Raw genomic sequence first — 20,000 nt, 5'->3', positions numbered from 1 at the left:
TTTAAAGAATATTGTAATCTCACCACTAATATGGGTTAAATACTGAATTGCACTGAGTATTAGATAGTTAAAACAGCGGAATGTACTGAGATGCACCAAGTCTTACTACTCCACCAATGTAAAATGCCCTGAAACCTGATGCCAAAGGCTGGGTGGAGGATTAGGAATAAGGAGGCGAAGCTCAAAAGGATACCAGACAAAGACAGCAAATTTCAAACAGGCGTCGGCTATTTGCATAATGAAAAATAAACATGGATAGGCAAAACATAATAAAATGGGCATGGCTGAAGGGTAATCAATCACATGAAGGCAGCAAAACGCCATTAGGCGTTGCCATTAGCATAGCAGGAATGTCAAAGTATCTTTATCTGTGTAGAGCTATGTAGAAAATGTTTTTGGGCTCAGGAACAGAGCATGGCTGTTTATTATCTTTAATAAAAGTCTAAACTGAAACCAGAAGGCTTTTGGCTTTGGATATTGCTGGTTTCGGAATTTATTCTATAACTCAACATAGTAAGTTGTAAAGGGTAGAAAAAGTAGAGGATTTAACATCACAAAAAACTTACATCAAAAGCTCTACTAATCTTCTACAAACTCCAGAATCAATCACAGCCTGTATTTTCTCATTTGGACCATCTGACAAATATGAAAGCGCCCAACAGGCATCTGCCAGAAGGTCTGGGTCACTACTGAAAAGAAGGCGAGACAGGACTGGCAAGCAAGGGGACACCTAAAATTTAAATCATAAAATTAATAAGAAAAAGTAAAAAACGCAAAATAAAATAATAAACTATTAAAATCAGTGCTCAAGCATTACTATTTTAAATTAACATACCCTGATCTATGGTCAGATGTTATCTGACTACTTAAATCATGATCAATTCAACATCCTAAAGTATTACAAATTATATACATACACTACCTGTCAAAAGTTTGCACACACAAAGAAATGCTAATTTTTTAATAGAAATCGATAACTTTTTAAAAATTAAGATAACTTTAAATTGATTTACAAATGCAGTCAAGATATTACTAGCATTGATAATGGCTATTACTACTCTATATAACTGCTTTTTAATATATTAGTCAGATGTGAAAAATACAACAACAGCCATTCCCTAATGTAAACAAAAAAGCACTGAACAATAAATGAATAAAAACAAACAAAAACAAAGTTTTTGCTACATATGTAAAATATACTGTACATTTAATACTCCACACAGAAGAATAAAATTAATGATTATACAAATCTGTTTCATGCAGTTGTTAGTGATGCTGAAACTTGTGCTCAAATCCTACTCCAGATACTCTCTGTATTTTGAGTACCGTCTCCATGCCATAGAATGTACTGGCATACAGTACAGCTTTTTTTGGCTCTGGATTGCCCACCACATATGCTTAATTTGTTAAAAGGTAGTCTATAGTGGTAGTCAAATTAATGTGTGTGTAATGATATCCACATCCAGGCAATAATGTGTTAGTGAAATAAAATAGTCTTTGTCACATAATAATGTAACAACATTTTGAGAAAAAAAGGTTTCAGATATAAAGTTCCATACTAGACAATATAAAAATGCATTCCTCTCTTTTGTTAAAGATAATGATTTGGCTGAAGACTGAAACCTCTGTAATAATGTATAATTTAAAATACAGCAAGTGTAAAAGAAGAGAACTTTAAATGAAACTGCCTATTTTATGTTGGCAGGAATGACGTCTATCAATCTTTGGTTGCAACAAGCACAGATGTGCGCTTACTATAGCAATTCCAGCTAGACATACAGTACTACAAGTGGTTTACCAAAATTAACCCAAAAAGCCATGTGTAAACGTCGGGTATCATTTCTGCCTTAACTTTAAAATAGTAAGCATACCCCTAATACAGCCAGTGGAAGTTGGGTAGTAAAATGCTTTTGCCACAACTGTTTACGTTTTAAAGGAACCACTCATTGGTTCTTATATCTTTAAGCATGCATGCTTCATATCTGCTTAAGCATTTAAGAGTAATATGTCCAATCTTGTATAGTCTGTCATAAAATGAACAAAATGAGTGAAAATAGTTATTTTACAAAAACCTCATAATTTTTATATAAAAATACTGATAGATAAAATTAATGATACATGTATTGTTAAATGCTTCTTTGGTTCATTTGCAGCTTCAAAGTTTACAAACATTTTAAGCAACCAGTTCATTTTTACTGCTTACTACAATAATGTTAATAATGCAAATAGTAAGGTGGTAAATTTTAATGTTAAAGTGAGAGCTAACACAGACATAGTCGTTCCTGAAAAGACAGTTAAAAAAATTCTCTATCACTTTTACACCACAGAAGACCCAAAGAGTGTCCGATTTAAAGATAACATGCCAGAAAGCCAAGTGTAAATGGAGAAAAACTAAATTAATTGTCCACTATGAAATATAACAACATAGTCTGTCTTGAGAGATGGTGTTATTTCTCTAGTATTATAAAGAATGATAATAATCCCACAGTTTTATTATGCTAAACCCGGTCACTCAATGTAATACCTCCAAAAAACTTCCAGTGAAACTTGTGAGGCTTTTGCTATATTTTCTAATCACAAAATTTATGATATTAGAAATAATATAGTACATCCCCAAATACTGATCCTATTAAAAAAGTCCCTCCCCATGTCAGGCACGCAGTTGGATGGTGTGTCTTGCGGGCCTGCCAATGACTGGAGAGAGGCAGGACGAAGGAATCTCCATCGCATGCCGTGGGGAGACCCGATTGGGCCGGAGGAAGAGGCCCACAGGAAGTTGGCAGAGTCTGGGGCTGACGGACAGGTAAGCTCTGCGTTGGTTAACTTCCTGTCTTTGCCGGCTGCTCTGTCGGAGCTGGAGGCATGCCTTCAGCCCGCGGAGCAGCATTTGTTGCAGGTGCTACGTGCCCTCCAGACGGAATTGCGGGTACTGGAGATGAAGGCGGTCGCGTCAATCGAAGAGCTGTTGATGGCGATTAGATGGCGCAACGCTGGATTCTTCAGCCGGAGGGGTGCGGCAGGGAAGGCGAGTACAGCCATCCCCGTACAGCATAAAGGAGGGTCTGCTGAACTTGGCTGTGATACCAACGATCAGCATCCAGTAAGCAGACCTCCGACAGTGGATGCGGCACAGGGGGTTGTGCGCGCGATGAGGGGAGAGACAGCAAGAGGGCTGGCAGGACACGGGCTGTTGAGTGCCCCAGGTCCTAGCGCCCTCCGCCCCAAGTCGGCGGCAGTCTCGCGCCGCTCTACAGGGACGCAGACGGGAAGGTGCCTCTTTTTATGCAATAAGGAGACTCAGACCATCAGGGCGTCCCAGAGCGATAGGAGGAATTGAAGGGTGAATGCCGGTTCCTCCAATATAAGGGGACGTGGTGCTGGGTGCACAAGTCCGAGTGCAGGCCGCCCTCTGCAGGGGCAGAGGGAACCCATAAGGTCAGCGGAGAGGAAAAGACTGCAGGCGGTCCCGTCTGGTTCACTGACAGGAGGGACATGGAACCCGCGGAGGGGGTGCCGAACAGGCAAGTGCCGGGGTACCGGTCGGCGGGGGGAGCGCTGCCACTGCGCAACGCAGAGGGACACCAGGGAAGGGTGTCCAGGCAGCTGCTCTGCCCCCTTGTTTCTATTCATTTCAGGACCGGACCCTGGACAAACAGTAGGACCAGCTTCGTTGGGAACCTGCCCTTAGGAGACAGGCCGTCTGCCAGAAGGACTCTCCGCTGGCGAGGGAGTGTCGCCACGGCTGGCGGAGGCTAGGAGAGTGCGAGTGGCTCCAACTAAAGGGGCATGCTGTCCTCGGAGAGGGTGCCGAAAAGCAAGCCCCGGGGTGCCGAGTTGGACCTCGGTGGCTCAGGAGTAGGACCCGCTTCGGGGGTAAGCTGCCCTTGCGGGATGTGCCGCTCCTCCCGAGTGGTCTTCACTGGCTGTGGGGCACTGTCAGGAATGCCAGGGGCGACAGCCCGGCCGGGATGCCATAAAGGACCGGAAGAGGGCGTGCGGCCACCTGGGATCACGTGGGGGCTGCCACCCTGGTTGCTTTGGGGGCCACGGGTTGAGGGCTTGGAAGCCCAGCCCTGTAGGGGCCCGTGGTCACCGCCAGGGGGCGCCCTGATGCCTTGGGAGCCCTGGACCTCAGCACTTCCGCCACACCAGGAAGTGCTGGGGGGAAGAGAAGCAGGGACACTCTGAGTGCTTCCGGGAGGACAGCCAGTACTTCCGCCACACTGGGGCATGTCTGCGGGTGATTGCCGGGGAGCACCTGGAGCACATCCGGGTGTGGATAAAAGGGGCCGCCAGTCGGGTGGAAGCAGGACGAAGCAGAGGAGAGTGTGGAGGCGGCCCGAAGAAGGCGGCATTGTGTAGCCAGGACTTTATGGGGTTTGTGTGTGCACTGATTTTGACTTTGTATATATTGTAAATAAACGTGTGGTGGTGGAAAAACAACATGTCTGCCTGTCTGTGCCCGGGTTCCATTCACAATAGACGCCGCATCCACTGTGTTGCCCAGTCGTCATGATAAGTCAGCGCGTCCGCCCTATTGCGAGTGGTAAAAGTGCCATTTGAACTGATACAGGTAGACGTGGAAACCGGGTTTTCTGATGAAAAAACAATAATGTTTTAAACAGTATTGTTTACATACAACAGATTTTGGCGAATCGTTTACATGCAATTATTTATATCCATTTATACACTAAATGCGTGCGTATCCCAATGGTCTTAGAGTTGGTGGGCAGGGCTCTGAGTTGGCAGGTATGGCTCTCTGTCTTGCTTGCCCTTAGTTAGAGTTGGTGGGCGGGGTTCTGTGAGTTGGCGATTGTGGCTCTCTGTCTTGCGTGCGGTGTAAAGTGGCTCAGAGGTGCATGTGGACTTTTGCACAGACGAAAGCAACTGAGGCTGTGTTTGGTGAGTTGTTGCGTGCCTCGAGAGCGACACTGGACTCGGGAGGACGGTTATAGTTGGCGTGCGTGGCTCTATCGTGCGTATCCCATGACGCGGTAGGAGGGTTAGAGTTGGCGGGAGGGGCTCTGTCTTGCTTGCGCTCAGTGTCTTGTGTGCCCTTAGTGAATTTTATATATATATATATATATATATATATATATATATATAATTTCTCAACTGAGACCCTCCACCAGCATCTTTGACCCGATACCAACATGTTTTTTCAAAGTGTCTGGTATGCTAATTGATAGTGTTCATGATATAGTAAATTCATCATTAGATATGGGTGTCTTCTCAGACTGTCTTGACTGCTGCTGTTAAATCCCTGCTCAAGAAAAATGTTGACTCCTCTGTTTTTGAAAATTTTACATCAATGTCTAACCTGACTAAGTAAAGTCCTAGGAAAGGCAGACATTGTGCAGCTAAATGTGAATAACGTGAATAAACATTACAATAGAGTACAATTTATTTTTGTATAGCCCAAAAACACACAAGTGGTGCCACAATGAGCTTTAACAGGCCCTGCTTCTGGACAGCCCCCAGCCATGACTCTCTAACAAGAAAAAGAAAAACTCCTGCCCAAAAAAAAAAAAAAAACCTTGGGAAAGGCACTTCAAAGAGAGACCCCTTTTCAGGTAGGTTTGGTGTGCAGTGGGTGTGAAAGAGAAGAGGGTCAATACAATACAACACAATACACAGAACAAAACACAAGTATTCCTCAATATAGTATAATGGTAAAATTAAAATATGACAAGAACAAAGCAGAATTTAACAGTAGATGATATCGCATAATATGATTTGGATTCTGTTCTTGACAAGTTTCAGTCAGGTTTTACTTAAAGGTTTGTTTAGAGAGTAGCTAAATATCTAAGTTGTACAGCCCACAAGTTTAGATTGGTATTAGATCAATATAACTGAAATAACTTTGTTTTTGCAAAAATGTAATGTAACACGTGCCATGAGTCAAAAGTGTTTTGAACCTGTTCATTATCTTTTCTTTCTATACTGAAACACTAAAATGATCTTTTCACTTGTCATTGTAAGAGGATGATTGAGACAACATTCAATATTTCTGCTTGTCACCTGCCAAATATTATGTAGGTTCCTCCAGTGCCGCTAAAATAGCTCTGACCTGTCAAGGCTTGAACTCCACAAGGCCTCTTAAGTTGTCCTGCGATATCTGGAACCAATATATTAGCAACAGATGTTTTATATCCTGTAATTTGCAAGGTAAAGCCTCTTTGGTTCAGACTTGTTTTTCTAGCAGATCCCACAGATGCTTGATTGGATTGTGACCTGGGGAATTTGGAGGCCAAGTGAACCCCTTGAACTCTTTGTTATGTTCATCAAGCCATTCCTCAACAATTTTTACAGTGTGGCAGGGTGCATTATCCTGCTAAAACAGGCAAGTGCCATCAAGGAATACTGTTGCCATGAAGGAGTGTACATGAGACAGCATTCACCATTTCTGCTTTGTCTAACTCAAAGTAATTCATCAATACTAAACATATCGACAACTGCACTAAACCTCTGAATATTTGACTAGGATGGTAAGACTTCCATGTTAAAATGTGAACTCTGTCTGGCCCATTGCGATCCCAAATTCAAATACCAAATTTAAGAAACCTAAAAAGTTGATATCAAATGGTAGAAGTGTGATATCAAGTCCTACTCTAACAATGGTTGTGTTTTGGGATTTTTGTCCCCTTTGCTATTACTTCCTCTTCACTTCATTTGCGTTTTCTTGAAAAGTGTTAGATTTTAAAAAATTTTACTTTAAATCTAAAAACTGAAAAACTAACACATTATGCATATGTGCTTGTACATATTATGTAAATTAATTAACCAGTAAAGGTTTTGCAGAAGTAATATTTTAAATGGAGATGTACAACTTATGGATAGGGAACTCAATAAGAAATTGTTTTGATTTCATTTTAGCAACAATTTGTAATAAAAAAGATAATTAGTGTTTTAATTTTCAGGAATATAAAGATTGCTAATGTGTTTGTGAGCATGTAGAAACAAAAGTTGCTATTATACCATTCAGTTACCAACGGATTTGTTATTGACAGTGTATTTTAAACCTAAACAACTTGTACACTTAGACTTCCTACACATTTTGCTTTCTCCTATAAGATCAACTTTTATTAAAGGCAAACTGTAATCTTTATTACTGTCAAATTATACACATTCAACAGTAGTCCCAAAATCTGCAGTATGTGGACAGTTGCTGACCTTAAAAAAAAAAAAAAACAGCATTGTGATGTGACACAATCAAACAAATGGTTGAACTAAATGTCCATCTTGCAAACAGCTCTACTTGAGATCAAATTGAAATAAGGATGTCAGATACTTAAATGTTGATAAAAAAAATCAAAATATAATATTGCAAATGGAAAAATCAGGTGATATCAAATGTGAATGTGCTGATATCAGATATAAAATGAACATCAACATTGTGTATTTTGATAACCAACAGTTTGCCAAACACTGTTGAAAAGAGCCTGTGGCGCTCTCTCTGGCCATCTGTTTGGTTAACATGTAGATTTAGTTGGAGGTTTAGAGGGGGAGGAAGATGGGTAAGGCACAAAATATAATGTTTATTCGGAGCATTTGTCAAAACTCAGCATTAAAGAACATTCACTAAAAAAAATTGTACATTTTCATTTCTTAGTTGTTTCAAAGGAATCTGGTAACATGAAACATTAAAACAAACATTCAAACAAAAAGATCACACAGAAATAAATAACATGATTTAAACTATTTAAAGCCACAAACATTAACAAAGACAGCTGAAACTATATGATTAATTACTTTTAAATACTAAAAGTAGTTTGTTTATTTACATGTGCTTTGGAGTAAAACTGCCGGTTACAAATGTACAGTATATAGTTTACAGAGACAAAGGTTAGGCTGTGATGTGAACAATTATTTTAAAAATGTAAGGCTTTAAAGTAGGAATACTCATTATGTTTGAAGCCCTTTGATTTGATTTGAGTAACCCCACAACTTTAAGCTGGACAGGTGGAACTTTTTTTTTTTTTTTAATTATAAATACATCTTCACTTTACAAAGCATGATTTTTGGGTAAAGACAATATTATGGAATTCTGAACTAATAAACTTCCACAATACATAACTTGTTAGCCTCTAATTTAAAAGATGACAACATATACCTCCACGCTTTGTAACACAAAAAGCCTGTTGGACAATAAATATCTGAAAGTAAATACAATAATAGTAACTGACAGACTAACTATAAAGTGAAAAAAACAGAACAGTAAAATTAAACAATCCTTAATTTTAAAATCAACATTTCTCATTCATCTATTTACTTATTGTCAAGTTCTTTCACATACCTTTTCAAAATCAGGGGGTGGACTTTTCCCACGACAAAGATTTGACAAAGCCCAAACAGCATTTCTAGTCATTGTTAGCCTAGTGGACTTGGTCAATAACCTAAGGGAAATGCAAGTTACAAAAAATTAACAAAAATAAAAACAAGAATGGAACTTATTTAAATATATGAACAGTTTAATTAATCTGTGTTATTTCAGTTATTAATATGCTATGTAATCCATCTAACCCATTCCATAAGCCATTGTATCCAAACTGAGAAACGAAGAAAGACAGAGTCTACTCAAGCAGCACATATACAATACAGGAAAACCATTCCTTTAAATGACACTGCTGTGCATGCTCATGTAGCAACCACCCACTAACACATGAAAAAACAATTTAGAGTCACTAATTGACATGAATTAACATATGTTTGGAATGTGAGGGGAAAATTGAAACACCTGAAAGAAAAACAAGGCAAATGTACAGACTGCATAAAAACAGTGATTGATTTGGCATTTAAGTCCAGTTTGAGAGCCCTGATGTAGATACACATACAGTCATATGAAAAGGTTTGGGAACCCCTCTTAATTCTTTGGATTTTTGTTTAGATAGATACATAGCCTGCTTCAAATCACCCCATAGATTTTCGATGATATTCAAGTCAGGGGACTGTGACAGCCATTCCAGAACATTGTACTTCTCCCTCTGCATGAATGCCTTTGTAGATTTTGAACTGTGTTTTGGGTCATTGTCTTGTTGGAATATCCAACCCCTGCGTAACTTCAACTTTGTGACTGATGCATGAAAATTATCCTTAACAATTTGTTGATATTGGGTTGAATTCACCTGACCCTCGACTTTAACAAAGGCCCCAGTCCCTGAACTGCTACTTGAATGTGAAATACACTTAGAAAAACCATTCCTTCCTAGAATAAAACTTTAAAAAACAACATTCATATAAGGTTAGAGAATGTTTAGTTATATTACAAAAAGATCAAAACATACTTAAGAAAATATGCAAAACAGGTGATAAATTAAATGAGCGAAAAGGAAAATTTAATTATTGATTTATAAAGGAAATTAACCACCTCTCCCTAAAATTTCAATCTGACCCCTGAAAGGCTCATTTAACATCCCAAAACTGAATGAATACCTCTCTAATCGCTAGCATTACTCCTCATTGCTTCAAAATAGTCAAAATTAGACCTGTAAGAAAAACTTTAATCCACTCACATCCCATACAAAGTGGATTTCAGGCTTGTATAGGATCACTCCAACACCACATAATCTGAAACACTTCAATAATGTCACTTTTTAATCAATTGCTTCAATTTTTCTCATACCTCCTAGATCCAGAATCAGCCCAATTATTCATCTTCAGACTTTCTCTAGCACATCTGCACCTTTTTTTTTTTTCGCTTTTGCAATATGGAGACCATAACTCTAGCATTCCAGAGAAGTCCTGACTAGCGAGTTACTGTACTGTATATAAAACTTATACTTCAAACATTGTGCTATATAACCCAATACCTTATTAGCCTTCTTAATTACGATAGTGACAAATTCAACATGAACCCTAGAGTATTTGGTGTACTTTCCCATAGAACATGTAAAACAAAGATTTCTACTCCCTATGTGTAACACCTTACAATTATTTACATTCAATTTTACTTGCAACATATGCACAAGCCTGTATGTTGCTCATGTCCAATTCAGCTGAATCTATACCATCTGGCCCTTCCACATAGTGTGGTACCATCTTTAGCCTGCACAATCCAATCCAGCTTGAGGTAAGGCAGCATAGACGTCCAGTATGAGTGTGTGCAGGGCATTCAGCTAACCAACACATACACACAAGGAAATGGTATGGCCGGTTCCAGGAAAGTGATGAATGTCCTCAAGTATTATATTCATGATGTGTATTATTATTGACACTCTAGTTAGGGCAGGACTATTCAATTACAATTTCTGTTGGGGCTGACATTTTCAGCAGCCGGTAAGCAGCAAGTAATGCCAAATTTGAAATCAACATAAATAAATGTATTTAAAAACAGGCAATGTTTATTCATTGTTTTCCCTTTTACATTTGGTCACATCTGACACAGGCACATTAAAAGGCATAAAAAAACAACAAAAAAGCTATAACTTAACAGAATCAGAGGTAGTTGAAATACTTTTTTCCACTTTTGAAATAAAGAAAAAATAAATATTTTGCTGACAGCATATAGGTCCTCCAACCTGCATGGAAACACTTCGGGGTTGGTGGCAGAATTGGCACTTCAGCCACCATAAAAAACCTCACACTGTTCCACTCCATCTGAACTAGTGTGGTGCCGAGGTGTCACCCATTGCACGGCTGCACTCAGGTCCTAATCTGGATCCTGAATTGGCTTGTTGTATGCTGGGTGCGGCAATGTGCTGTATCAGCACATGCTCCTAACCTCTATCTGATCCAGGCACATCTCAAAGTGCATAAAATTTAAAAAGTGCACAGTATTAGCAATAACATTAGTTTTCCTTTTGAAATAGGAGATCCTCCTCCAATTTAAATGGGTGGTCATGACAGGAAATGGATTTTTTTTTTTAATAGAACTAACCCTAATCCTAAACTATTTCATTCACACGGTTTAATTACTCACATGACAGAGGTTAAATTTATATTACAATTGAACAATTCAAATTGTTTTCCCACTGCCCTAGAGAAAAAAAACCTATCCAAGTAAATGTTTAAGAGCAAGGCACCACACATATGGCATAAAAATGGATTAGTATATTTTAATGATTTGTCTTTAAAATGTCTTTGTTATTGGGTGTAAAGTAATGAATTATTAATTATAATTATTACTATTATTTGTTTTGCTAAATCTTATTTTTCATGTTTCTTTGTTGATGAGCTCTGTTGTGGGGTACAAAAACCTGTACATTTTCACTTATATTTCCATTATATTTTGTTCAATACAAGACAACAGTTGAACTACGTTCATTACAAATAAAAGCATGTCTTATACCCAGTTATACCTCACTGTTAAAACAGCTGTTCCAACAAAGAAAGGAAGATATGCTGGTGGCTCAATTACTTTATAACCTGAGAAAGGATGGACATCTAATTATTTTACAGCCTGGGAAAGGAAGATCTGCCGATACCTCAGAGAACATAAAAGGTTTTATTTTTTGAGAAAATGGACAGTGAATTAATTCTTCATATTGACAGCCAGGCAATCAGAATATTTATCAATAACATCTTGCAAAACCCCCTGGTACAGTATTAGTATAAATATGCTTCGTCTGAGAAGTGAGTAGGAAAGTAAGGAAGGAGGGAGGAAGAACAACGGACGAAGACGTCACTGGTTGTCAGAAAACCATCATGAGCAACTATGAGTGCTAGATCAGAAGCCACCTGCGACATTCATCCTTGTCATCTGTAACTTTTTTCGTAAGCTTTTTCTAAAGATTATATATATCCAGACTTTCCTACCAGTACCTATTTTGTATTATTCTTTGTTCCAGTGGTATTATTAGTATTCTTGTAATAAATACCATGCTGCTTTTAACTTTCTATGCTTTGATTTAATGTCTATACAGTGATTGAAATAATAAGTTAGATTTCTTTGAGCACCTAGTGCAGACAGAGATTTGCTATTACCTCTGTGCTCGGAGGTTAATTAAGGCTGCGAGTGACAGATCCACTCAGTAGTAGAGAACAGTATGTGAAGAAGGTATTCTTGGCTGATAAATGGCATATAGTCAAGAGTGAGGAGTCTTTGTATGTTTAAATGTATTCTTGTAGATGAAAAGTAATATTTAGGTCTGAGATATCATTAAAACATTGTATGTTTTTCGTGCTGAGAGGTTAAGTCTCTTGAAGTGCAGAGTGACAGGCTGTGTTATTCCTAAAGGACTTGTGTGGTTTAAAGTGCTAAAGGTTAATCAGCGCGTGTGTGTCATTCACGGGGCACTGTTGTGGTTAGGGTCTGTGTGTATGCGTATAGCTATGTATGTGTGTGTTCATCTTAAAGTGCAAAAGCAGACCAACCATATAACGAACTTGACAAGTACACTTATTCTTGAGTGAATACAGGTAAAGGGTAAGTAGAGGGAAATACTAGGATAATACAAGCTGATGTTGAAGAATTTATCTATACTAATAAAAGGCAAAGCCCTCACTGACTCACTCACTCACTCATCACTAATTCTCCAACTTCCTGTGTAGGTAGAAGGCTGAAATTTGGCAGGCTCATTCCTTACAGCTTACTTAAAAAAGGTGGGCAGGTTTCATTTCGAAATTCTACGTGTAATGGTCATAACTGGAACCTATTTCTTTCGTCCATATACTATGATAGACGTCTGCTCGATGGCCCATATAAGGCCGTCCGTCAGCGGCAATCCAATAGAAACACTGCCGCTAAATATTCCCAGGTGAAGAACTATGCTTATGCAGACGACAACTACTGCAGAAACAAAGCACACGGTGGAAAAAGTCAATGTCCCGCTAAGGAAGACAGTGTTTAAAAAAAAAAAAAAAAAAACCTGTGCATGCAGTGTGTCACGTCTCAGATAAAGAGGAAGACGAGCTGTTTATTGATGCAGTAAGAAACGAATCGATGAATGAAACCTGTTATCTTTACAACGATTGACAAACACGGAATGTAACTCGAACACAACACATCCTACAAATATGAACCTGACTGAAAGAAATAATGATAATCAAATCCTTGATGACAGCAACACTCATAACACTCACAAAACAATTACTGTATATTGACAATTATGGTACGTTATTTTAAAAATGTTCCCTTTTCTTTTTCATAACTTTAACACACTACTTCTCCGCTGAGAAGCACGAGTGTATACACAGCCCGAAGAGGTAACGTGGGTCCTCCTTCCCATGGGCTCACCACCTATGGGAGGGGCCAAGAAGGTCGGGTGCAGTGTGAGTTGGGTGGTGGCCAGAGGCGGGGACCTTGGCGGTCTGATCCTCGGCTACAGAAACTGGCTCTTGGGACGTGGAATGTCACCTCTCTGAAGGGGAAGGAGCCTGAGCTAGTGCGCGAGGTTGAAAGGTTCCGGCTAGATATAGTCAGACTCACCTTGACGCACAGCTTGGACACTGGAACCAATCTCCTTGAGAGGGGCTTGACTCTCTACCACTCTGAAGTTGCCCCCGGTGAGAGGCGCCAAGCAGGTGTGGGCATACTTATTGCTCCCCGACTTGGAGCCTGTGCGTTGGGGTTTAACCCGGTGGACGAGAGGGTGGCCTCCCTCCGCCTTCGGGTAGGGGTGAAGGGTCCTGACTCTTGTTTGTGCGTATGTGCCGAACAGCAGTTTGGAGTATCCACCCTTTTTGGAGTCTCTGGAGGGGGTGCTAGAGGGCATACCGTCTGAGGATTCCCTCGTTTTGCTGGGAGACTTCAATGCCCACGTGGGCAATGACAGTGAGACCTGGAAGGGCGTGACTGGCAGGAATGGCCACCCGATCTGAACCCGAGCGGTGTTTTGTTATTGGACTTCTGTGCTCACCACGGATTGTCCATAACTAACACCATGTTCAAGCATAAGGGTGTTCATATGTGAAGGACTCTGCTTATGCAGAGGAAGATGAGATGGTCAGGGTGGTGTTTGGCACAAACTCAGTGAAACTGCGAGAGAAACTTTTAAGTGCCGGGTCTTAGCTGACATTACATACAGCCGTGGACATCACACGAGATGGCACCAGCACAGCTGGGAACCTTCGATGCAAGAACACCAAGCGGCTCACGTGAACTGACGCAGTGCACAGACAAAAAGCAACAGTTCCAAAGAGTGCTGAACAAAAACCGAATTACACAATTGAGAAAGCCGCAAAAAAATATGAAGCATCTGATACATACAAGCATATTCATAAGTGCAGCTACTGCGGAAACAAAGCACACGGTGGAAAAAGTGAATGTCCCGCTAAAGGAAGACAGTGTAAAAAAAACGTACATGCAGTGTGTCACATCTCAGATAAAGAGGAAGACGAGCTGTTTATTGATGATGAATGAAACCTCTTATCTTTACAACGATTGACAAACACGGAATGTAACTTGAACACAACACATCGTACAAATACGACCCTGATTGAAAGAAATAATGATAATCAAATCCTTGATGACAGCAACACTCAATAAAACTCACAAAACAATTACTGTATATTGACAATCATGTTACGTTATTTTTAAAATGTTCCCTTTAGTTTTTCATAACTTCTTTAACACACTACTTCTCCGCTGCGAATATATACAGTGGTGTGAAAAACTATTTGCCCCCTTCCTGATTTCTAATTCTTTTGCATGTTTGTCACACAAAATGTTTCTGATCATCAAACACATTTAACCATTAGTCAAATATAACACAAGTAAACACAAAATGCAGTTTTTAAATGATGGTTTTTATTATTTAGGGAGAAAAAATCCAAACCTACATGGCCCTGTGTGAAAAAGTATGCGCGCTTCCCGATTCATTTTAACCTCGCATCTCCTTGGTTTGGGACGTGTGAAAAAATATGCGGTTAACGCAGAATCATTTTACGTTATTTTTAAAATCTTTCCTTTTCTTGGCACAAGCACAGCTGAGAAGCTTCGATGCATGTACTCCATAACAAAAAATAACGCATTTAATCACACTTTCAGTTCCAAGTAAAGGGGAACTTTTGTCAATGCATGATTTCCTGGTACATCGATTACACTGATGCACACATCACAGCTACAAAAATGTTAAGATGAAAATTAGATGCATTACAGAAAGCGGACTTTGTGGCTCTTACTGGGGATCATTGGACTTCTGTGACCGTTAGTAATTCTAATTACATCTAATTACAAAATATTCAATGATCAAACTGTTTTAGCCTAATGTACAAAATAATTTTGGCTAATGTTACTCAGAGTTTAAAGAGTAAGCTGGTCAAATTACCTTTTATGTTTCTGACTTATTTTTTAAGAAGAAAAACTGCACTTTATGTTGAAATTTTGGTTATTATTATTTAAAGACAATACCATTCTGAAAATGTACTTAAGGTACTTAAACTACCACTTTATTTTTAAGTCTGCCCAATTTTAACCAGGGATGATATTTTTGTTTCTGTTTTAAATTCAAATGCAGTTTAAAAGCATTTTTTTTTCCAGAAATTAAAAGAGCTTGAGTTTACAATATTCATGTCCATGTCTATTATTTGATTCTGTCGCCCACTAAAACCCTTTTAAATTAAAAAAAACATTTGCTTTTGGGGCAAATTTACGCGATTACATATGATTAATCAAGATTAATTATTACACAGCCTCTAATTAATTGGATTAATTTTTTTAATCGAGTCCCACCCCTAATATATAATGTAGATTTGTGTATATATATATATATATATATATATATATATATATATATATATATATATATATATACACAGTATATCTATACTAATAAAAGGCAAAGCCCTCACTCACTCACTGACTCATCACTAATTCTCCAAGTTCCCGTGTGGGTAGAAGGCTAAAATTTGGCAGGCTCATTCCTTACAGCTTACTTACAAAAGTTGGGCAGGTTTCATTTCGAAATTCTACGCCTAATGGTCATAACTGGAAGGTATTTTTCTCCATATACTGTAATGGAGTTGAGCTGGATGGCAGTGGGGGGGCGGAGTTTCGTGTGACGTCATCACGCCTCCCACGTAATCACGTGAACTAACTATCAACGCAGTATGTAGAAAACCAGGAAGACCTCCAAAAAGCGCGGAAGAAAACATGCATTATATAATTGAGAAGGCAGCGAAACAATAAAAAGCGATCAAGTGACATATACTACCATATTCATGAGTGCTGCTACCTCGGAAAGAAAGCAAGGTGTAAACCTAAACTTTAAATTAAGTTCATAGACAGGCTGCCGCTAGCGTTTCACATGCCCACGGGTAATGCGGGATACAAGTTTAATGAGAGGACGCAGGATATAAACGAGAGTTTTGATCACTTTGTAACTAAGTTAAAATTGTAGGTGAAGGGGTGTGCTTATGCAAATTTCCGAGAGACTGTGTTTGTGGGGGATTGACAGTTAAGGCGGGTGGGGGAGTCCCATCATCATCTCCCCTCCCATTTACCTCATTTCGCTCTGAGCTGAGCTCCGCAGCTAACGCCGTCTTCCGAAGCAACTTCGTCAGACTGCCACCAAATACTCACAGAAAAATCCACCAGTTAATACACACGCTGTCTCTAGAGTTTCTCCACACTGAATCCTCCAGGCACTACTTACAAAAGGTTACATTGACAATCGTGTTACGTTATTTTTAAAATCTTTCCTTTTCTTAGCACAAGCACAGCTAAGAAACTTCGATGCATGTGCTCCATAACGAGATAAAAAATAATGCATTTAATCACACTTTGCATTACAAGCAAAGGGGAGCTTTTGTCAATGCATGATTTCCTGGTACACCGATTACATTGATCAGCGCATCCCGATTCATTTTACCCTCGCACCACCTTAGTTTGAGAAGAAGTATGAAAAATATGAGGTTAACACAGAAAACAGATCACCAATTCAAGCTTTATGAATAATCGATTCGCCATCAATAATTGTTTTGGTAAAGCCATCCTTCTTCCATTTTATAATTTTTCCGCCATTAGCCATGATTAAATGAACGGTAAAAAAGTAAGAGCAAAGCGAGGGTGACTTATTTAGGCAGGCATATATATGACAGCAACACTCATGACAATGTCAATCATGTGACGTTATTATTAAAATGTTTCCTTTTCTTTTTCATTACTTCTTTAGCACACTACTTCTCCGCTGTGAGGCACGGGTATTTTGCTATATTATATATATATATATATATATATATAAATATATATATATATATAAATATATATAAATATATATATATGTATGAATGACTTCCAAAGAGCTGAGACTTTTGATATCGTGAACGTGTCTGCAAAACTGGGGTCTCCTGCCCAGCAAAAGTCGAGCCAGCCAGCGTGCGTGCATAGCTGTGCCGGCCTTTGAGATGCTGACTGCGCTTCTGCCTTAAGTCAAAGTGAGCACAGAGCAGTGCAATGCACTAGGTACCACACTGCACTTCGAAGGGCATTCTGATTTGGAAAGTAGAGAGCTTTTGCAGGAAATCAAGAACTTCCCTCACCTGCCATCAAAAACCATGAGCCTCCTTGAGCTTATCACTTTCATGCACGATAAGGATTTATCTGAGATCTACCCCAACTTTTGACTGCTCTCAGGATTGCACTTACCCTGCCAGTGACTGTGGCTCAAGCAGAGAGGAGCTTTTCCAAACTGAAGTTAATCAAGATATACCTGAGGTCAACCATGTCTCAGGAACGCTCACTGGCCTTGCTGTCATAAGCATTAATCATTCAGTAGGGGAGCATATCTCATATGATGCCATTATTGATGACTTTGCATCTAGAAAGGCCAGAAATGTCAGATTTTAGTTTCAGTTTGTGTTTTCTGTTCTGCAGTGAAATAATTTAATTTTCTTTAGTGTGATTCTATATTTTATTTGTATATTATTCTTAATAATTTAAAATATTTTTTTAAATAATATTGGTTTGTACAGAGTATAATTAAGTTATGAGCAGTTTATTTATTTATTTATTTTTTTTGCAAAAATTGGTCTGTTACGGAATGACGGAATTACTACAATAAAACGTGTGGTGTGTACAAAATGTGTAGTTTTTAATGTTTTTTTTGGGAGGGGGGCGGAGGAGTCTCGCCCGGGGAGCAATTTAATGTAGAACCGCCACTGACCAGTCTACACAAGACCCACCGCGACTGTCCACAAAAGGCAATCATAACGTCAGCGAACACATCTCTCTATACTATATAAAAGAAAAAGGCAACTTTCCTTTCTTTACACCTTTTTCCTTTTATCCCAAACCAAAGCCTTTCTCTCTTAACACTGCAGAGGACACAAAACTAATTTTCTTTAAATGCCGGTAAGGCACATTACCAGAGGCACAAATTTGAACGCTCACATAGAAAATGTAATTTCTATACCACAACCGTCGTGTAGCGCCTTTAAAAAGGGATCTACTACCGAGAGATGATCCATATACATTTTAGCTGCTGTTAGTTCTACTTACCTGTTGTGTTACACAGTCTTTAAAATGTAGTTTACCCGCAACCACTCCAGTAGTGCTCAATGTACCTGTACTTCTTAAAACATTAATGTTTTACGGTTTAATAACTTAGACTATATTTTATTATTTTTCCCTTGCACTCATAGACCAAAGCTATACACTCATATATAGACACATACAAACAAGTATATGTGTGTGTATGTGTATATATATATATATATATATATATATATATATATAACACACACACACACACACACACATATAATTTGTGTGTGTGTATGTATGTATATATGATGTAGATAGGTATGTATGTGTGTATATATATATATATATATATATATATATATATATATATATATGTGTGTGTATATGTAGATATGTATATAGGTATGTAGATATGTACAGTGGAACCTCGGTTCACGACCATAATTCGTTCCAGAACTTTGGTCGTAAACCGAGTTGGTCGTGAACCGAAGCAGTTTCCCCATAGGATTGTATGTAAATACAATTAATCCGTTCCAGACCGTACAAACTGTATGTAAATATGTAAAAATATGTAAAGATTAAGCACAAATATAGTTAATTACACCATAGAATCCACAGTGTAATAGTAAACTAATGTAAAAACATTGAATAATACTGACACAAAACACCCAGGCTCCCTGATCAGCTACAGGAGCTGGCTCGCTCACGCGCGCTCTCTCTGTAGCGCACACACCACCAAAGCCCCTCCCTACCTCAGCTACAGGAGCAGGCTGGCTCACGAGCTCTCTCTCTGTGTAGCGCGAGCACACAAACACACAGACACACACACCTATCCGTCCCCCCAATCCCTTCCCTGTCAGCTGCCTGGCTCTCTAATCTCTCTGTAGCACGTGCTCGCGCAGCATTTTTTTTAAAATGACTTTTAAGCACAGCAGAAAAAAATCCGAAGCGCTTGCAAAACCAACTCACAAGCAAACAAAAAAGTAAGATTGCAGGAGATCACGCTATTAAACCTAAAGCCTGATCGCTGTAAACAATGTTTTTAAAATGAGTTTTAAGCACAGCAGAAAAAAATCGCACAAATCCGAACTTCATTTAAAAACCAACTCGCAAGCAACCAAAAAAGTAACATTGCAACAAATCACACGATGAAGTCCTCCATGTAAACAATTTTTAATGAGTTTTAAGCACAAGGAAAAAAGCGAACATTTGAAAAAGAGAAATGTAACACCGCACCTAATCGCGCTATGAAAAACTCCATCTGTAAACCTTTCATGAGTTTTAAGCACAAGGAAAAAGCGAACATTTGAAAAAGAGAAAATAACATTGCAACAAATCGCATTATGAACTAAAAATTACTTTTGAAAAAAATCCGTAATGCAAAAACCACCAAGAAAACTAACCTTGCATGAAACGAGTTCTGGCATGAAGTGTTTTCCTTCAGGTGTTTTCTCTCTTGTGATTTCTTGGGTTTCTGGTGCTTTTAGCTGTTTAGCTGGTGGGAGTGAAAGCCTCATGCAGCCATTCCAAAAAGAACGTTCTTGTGACCCTCCACATTACTGGCAGTCTGGCTTTGTTTACATTATGCTGCTTGAAAGCACGAGGGTTCTCCGATTGGTAAATGAGTAAACTGGTAAAC

General features: G+C 39.0%; 1 protein-coding gene across 1 annotated transcript in view; it reads right to left on the bottom strand.

Annotated features, from left to right (window-relative positions):
• LOC120518113 (importin subunit alpha-7) overlaps positions 1–20,000 on the bottom strand; it is a 313,398-nt gene that overhangs the window by 93,098 nt on the left and 200,300 nt on the right. Inside the window, exons 8-9 of the mRNA XM_039740716.1 lie at positions 8,297–8,396; positions 567–730 (exon numbers count right to left, since the gene is read on the bottom strand). Coding sequence (XP_039596650.1) covers positions 567–730; positions 8,297–8,396 — 264 coding nt within the window. The remainder of the gene's footprint in view (positions 1–566; positions 731–8,296; positions 8,397–20,000) is intronic.

This window comes from Polypterus senegalus, chromosome 17 (assembly GCF_016835505.1).
Source record: "Polypterus senegalus isolate Bchr_013 chromosome 17, ASM1683550v1, whole genome shotgun sequence".
NCBI lineage: Eukaryota > Metazoa > Chordata > Cladistia > Polypteriformes > Polypteridae > Polypterus > Polypterus senegalus.
This window is presented reverse-complemented; position numbering and strand designations above follow the sequence as displayed.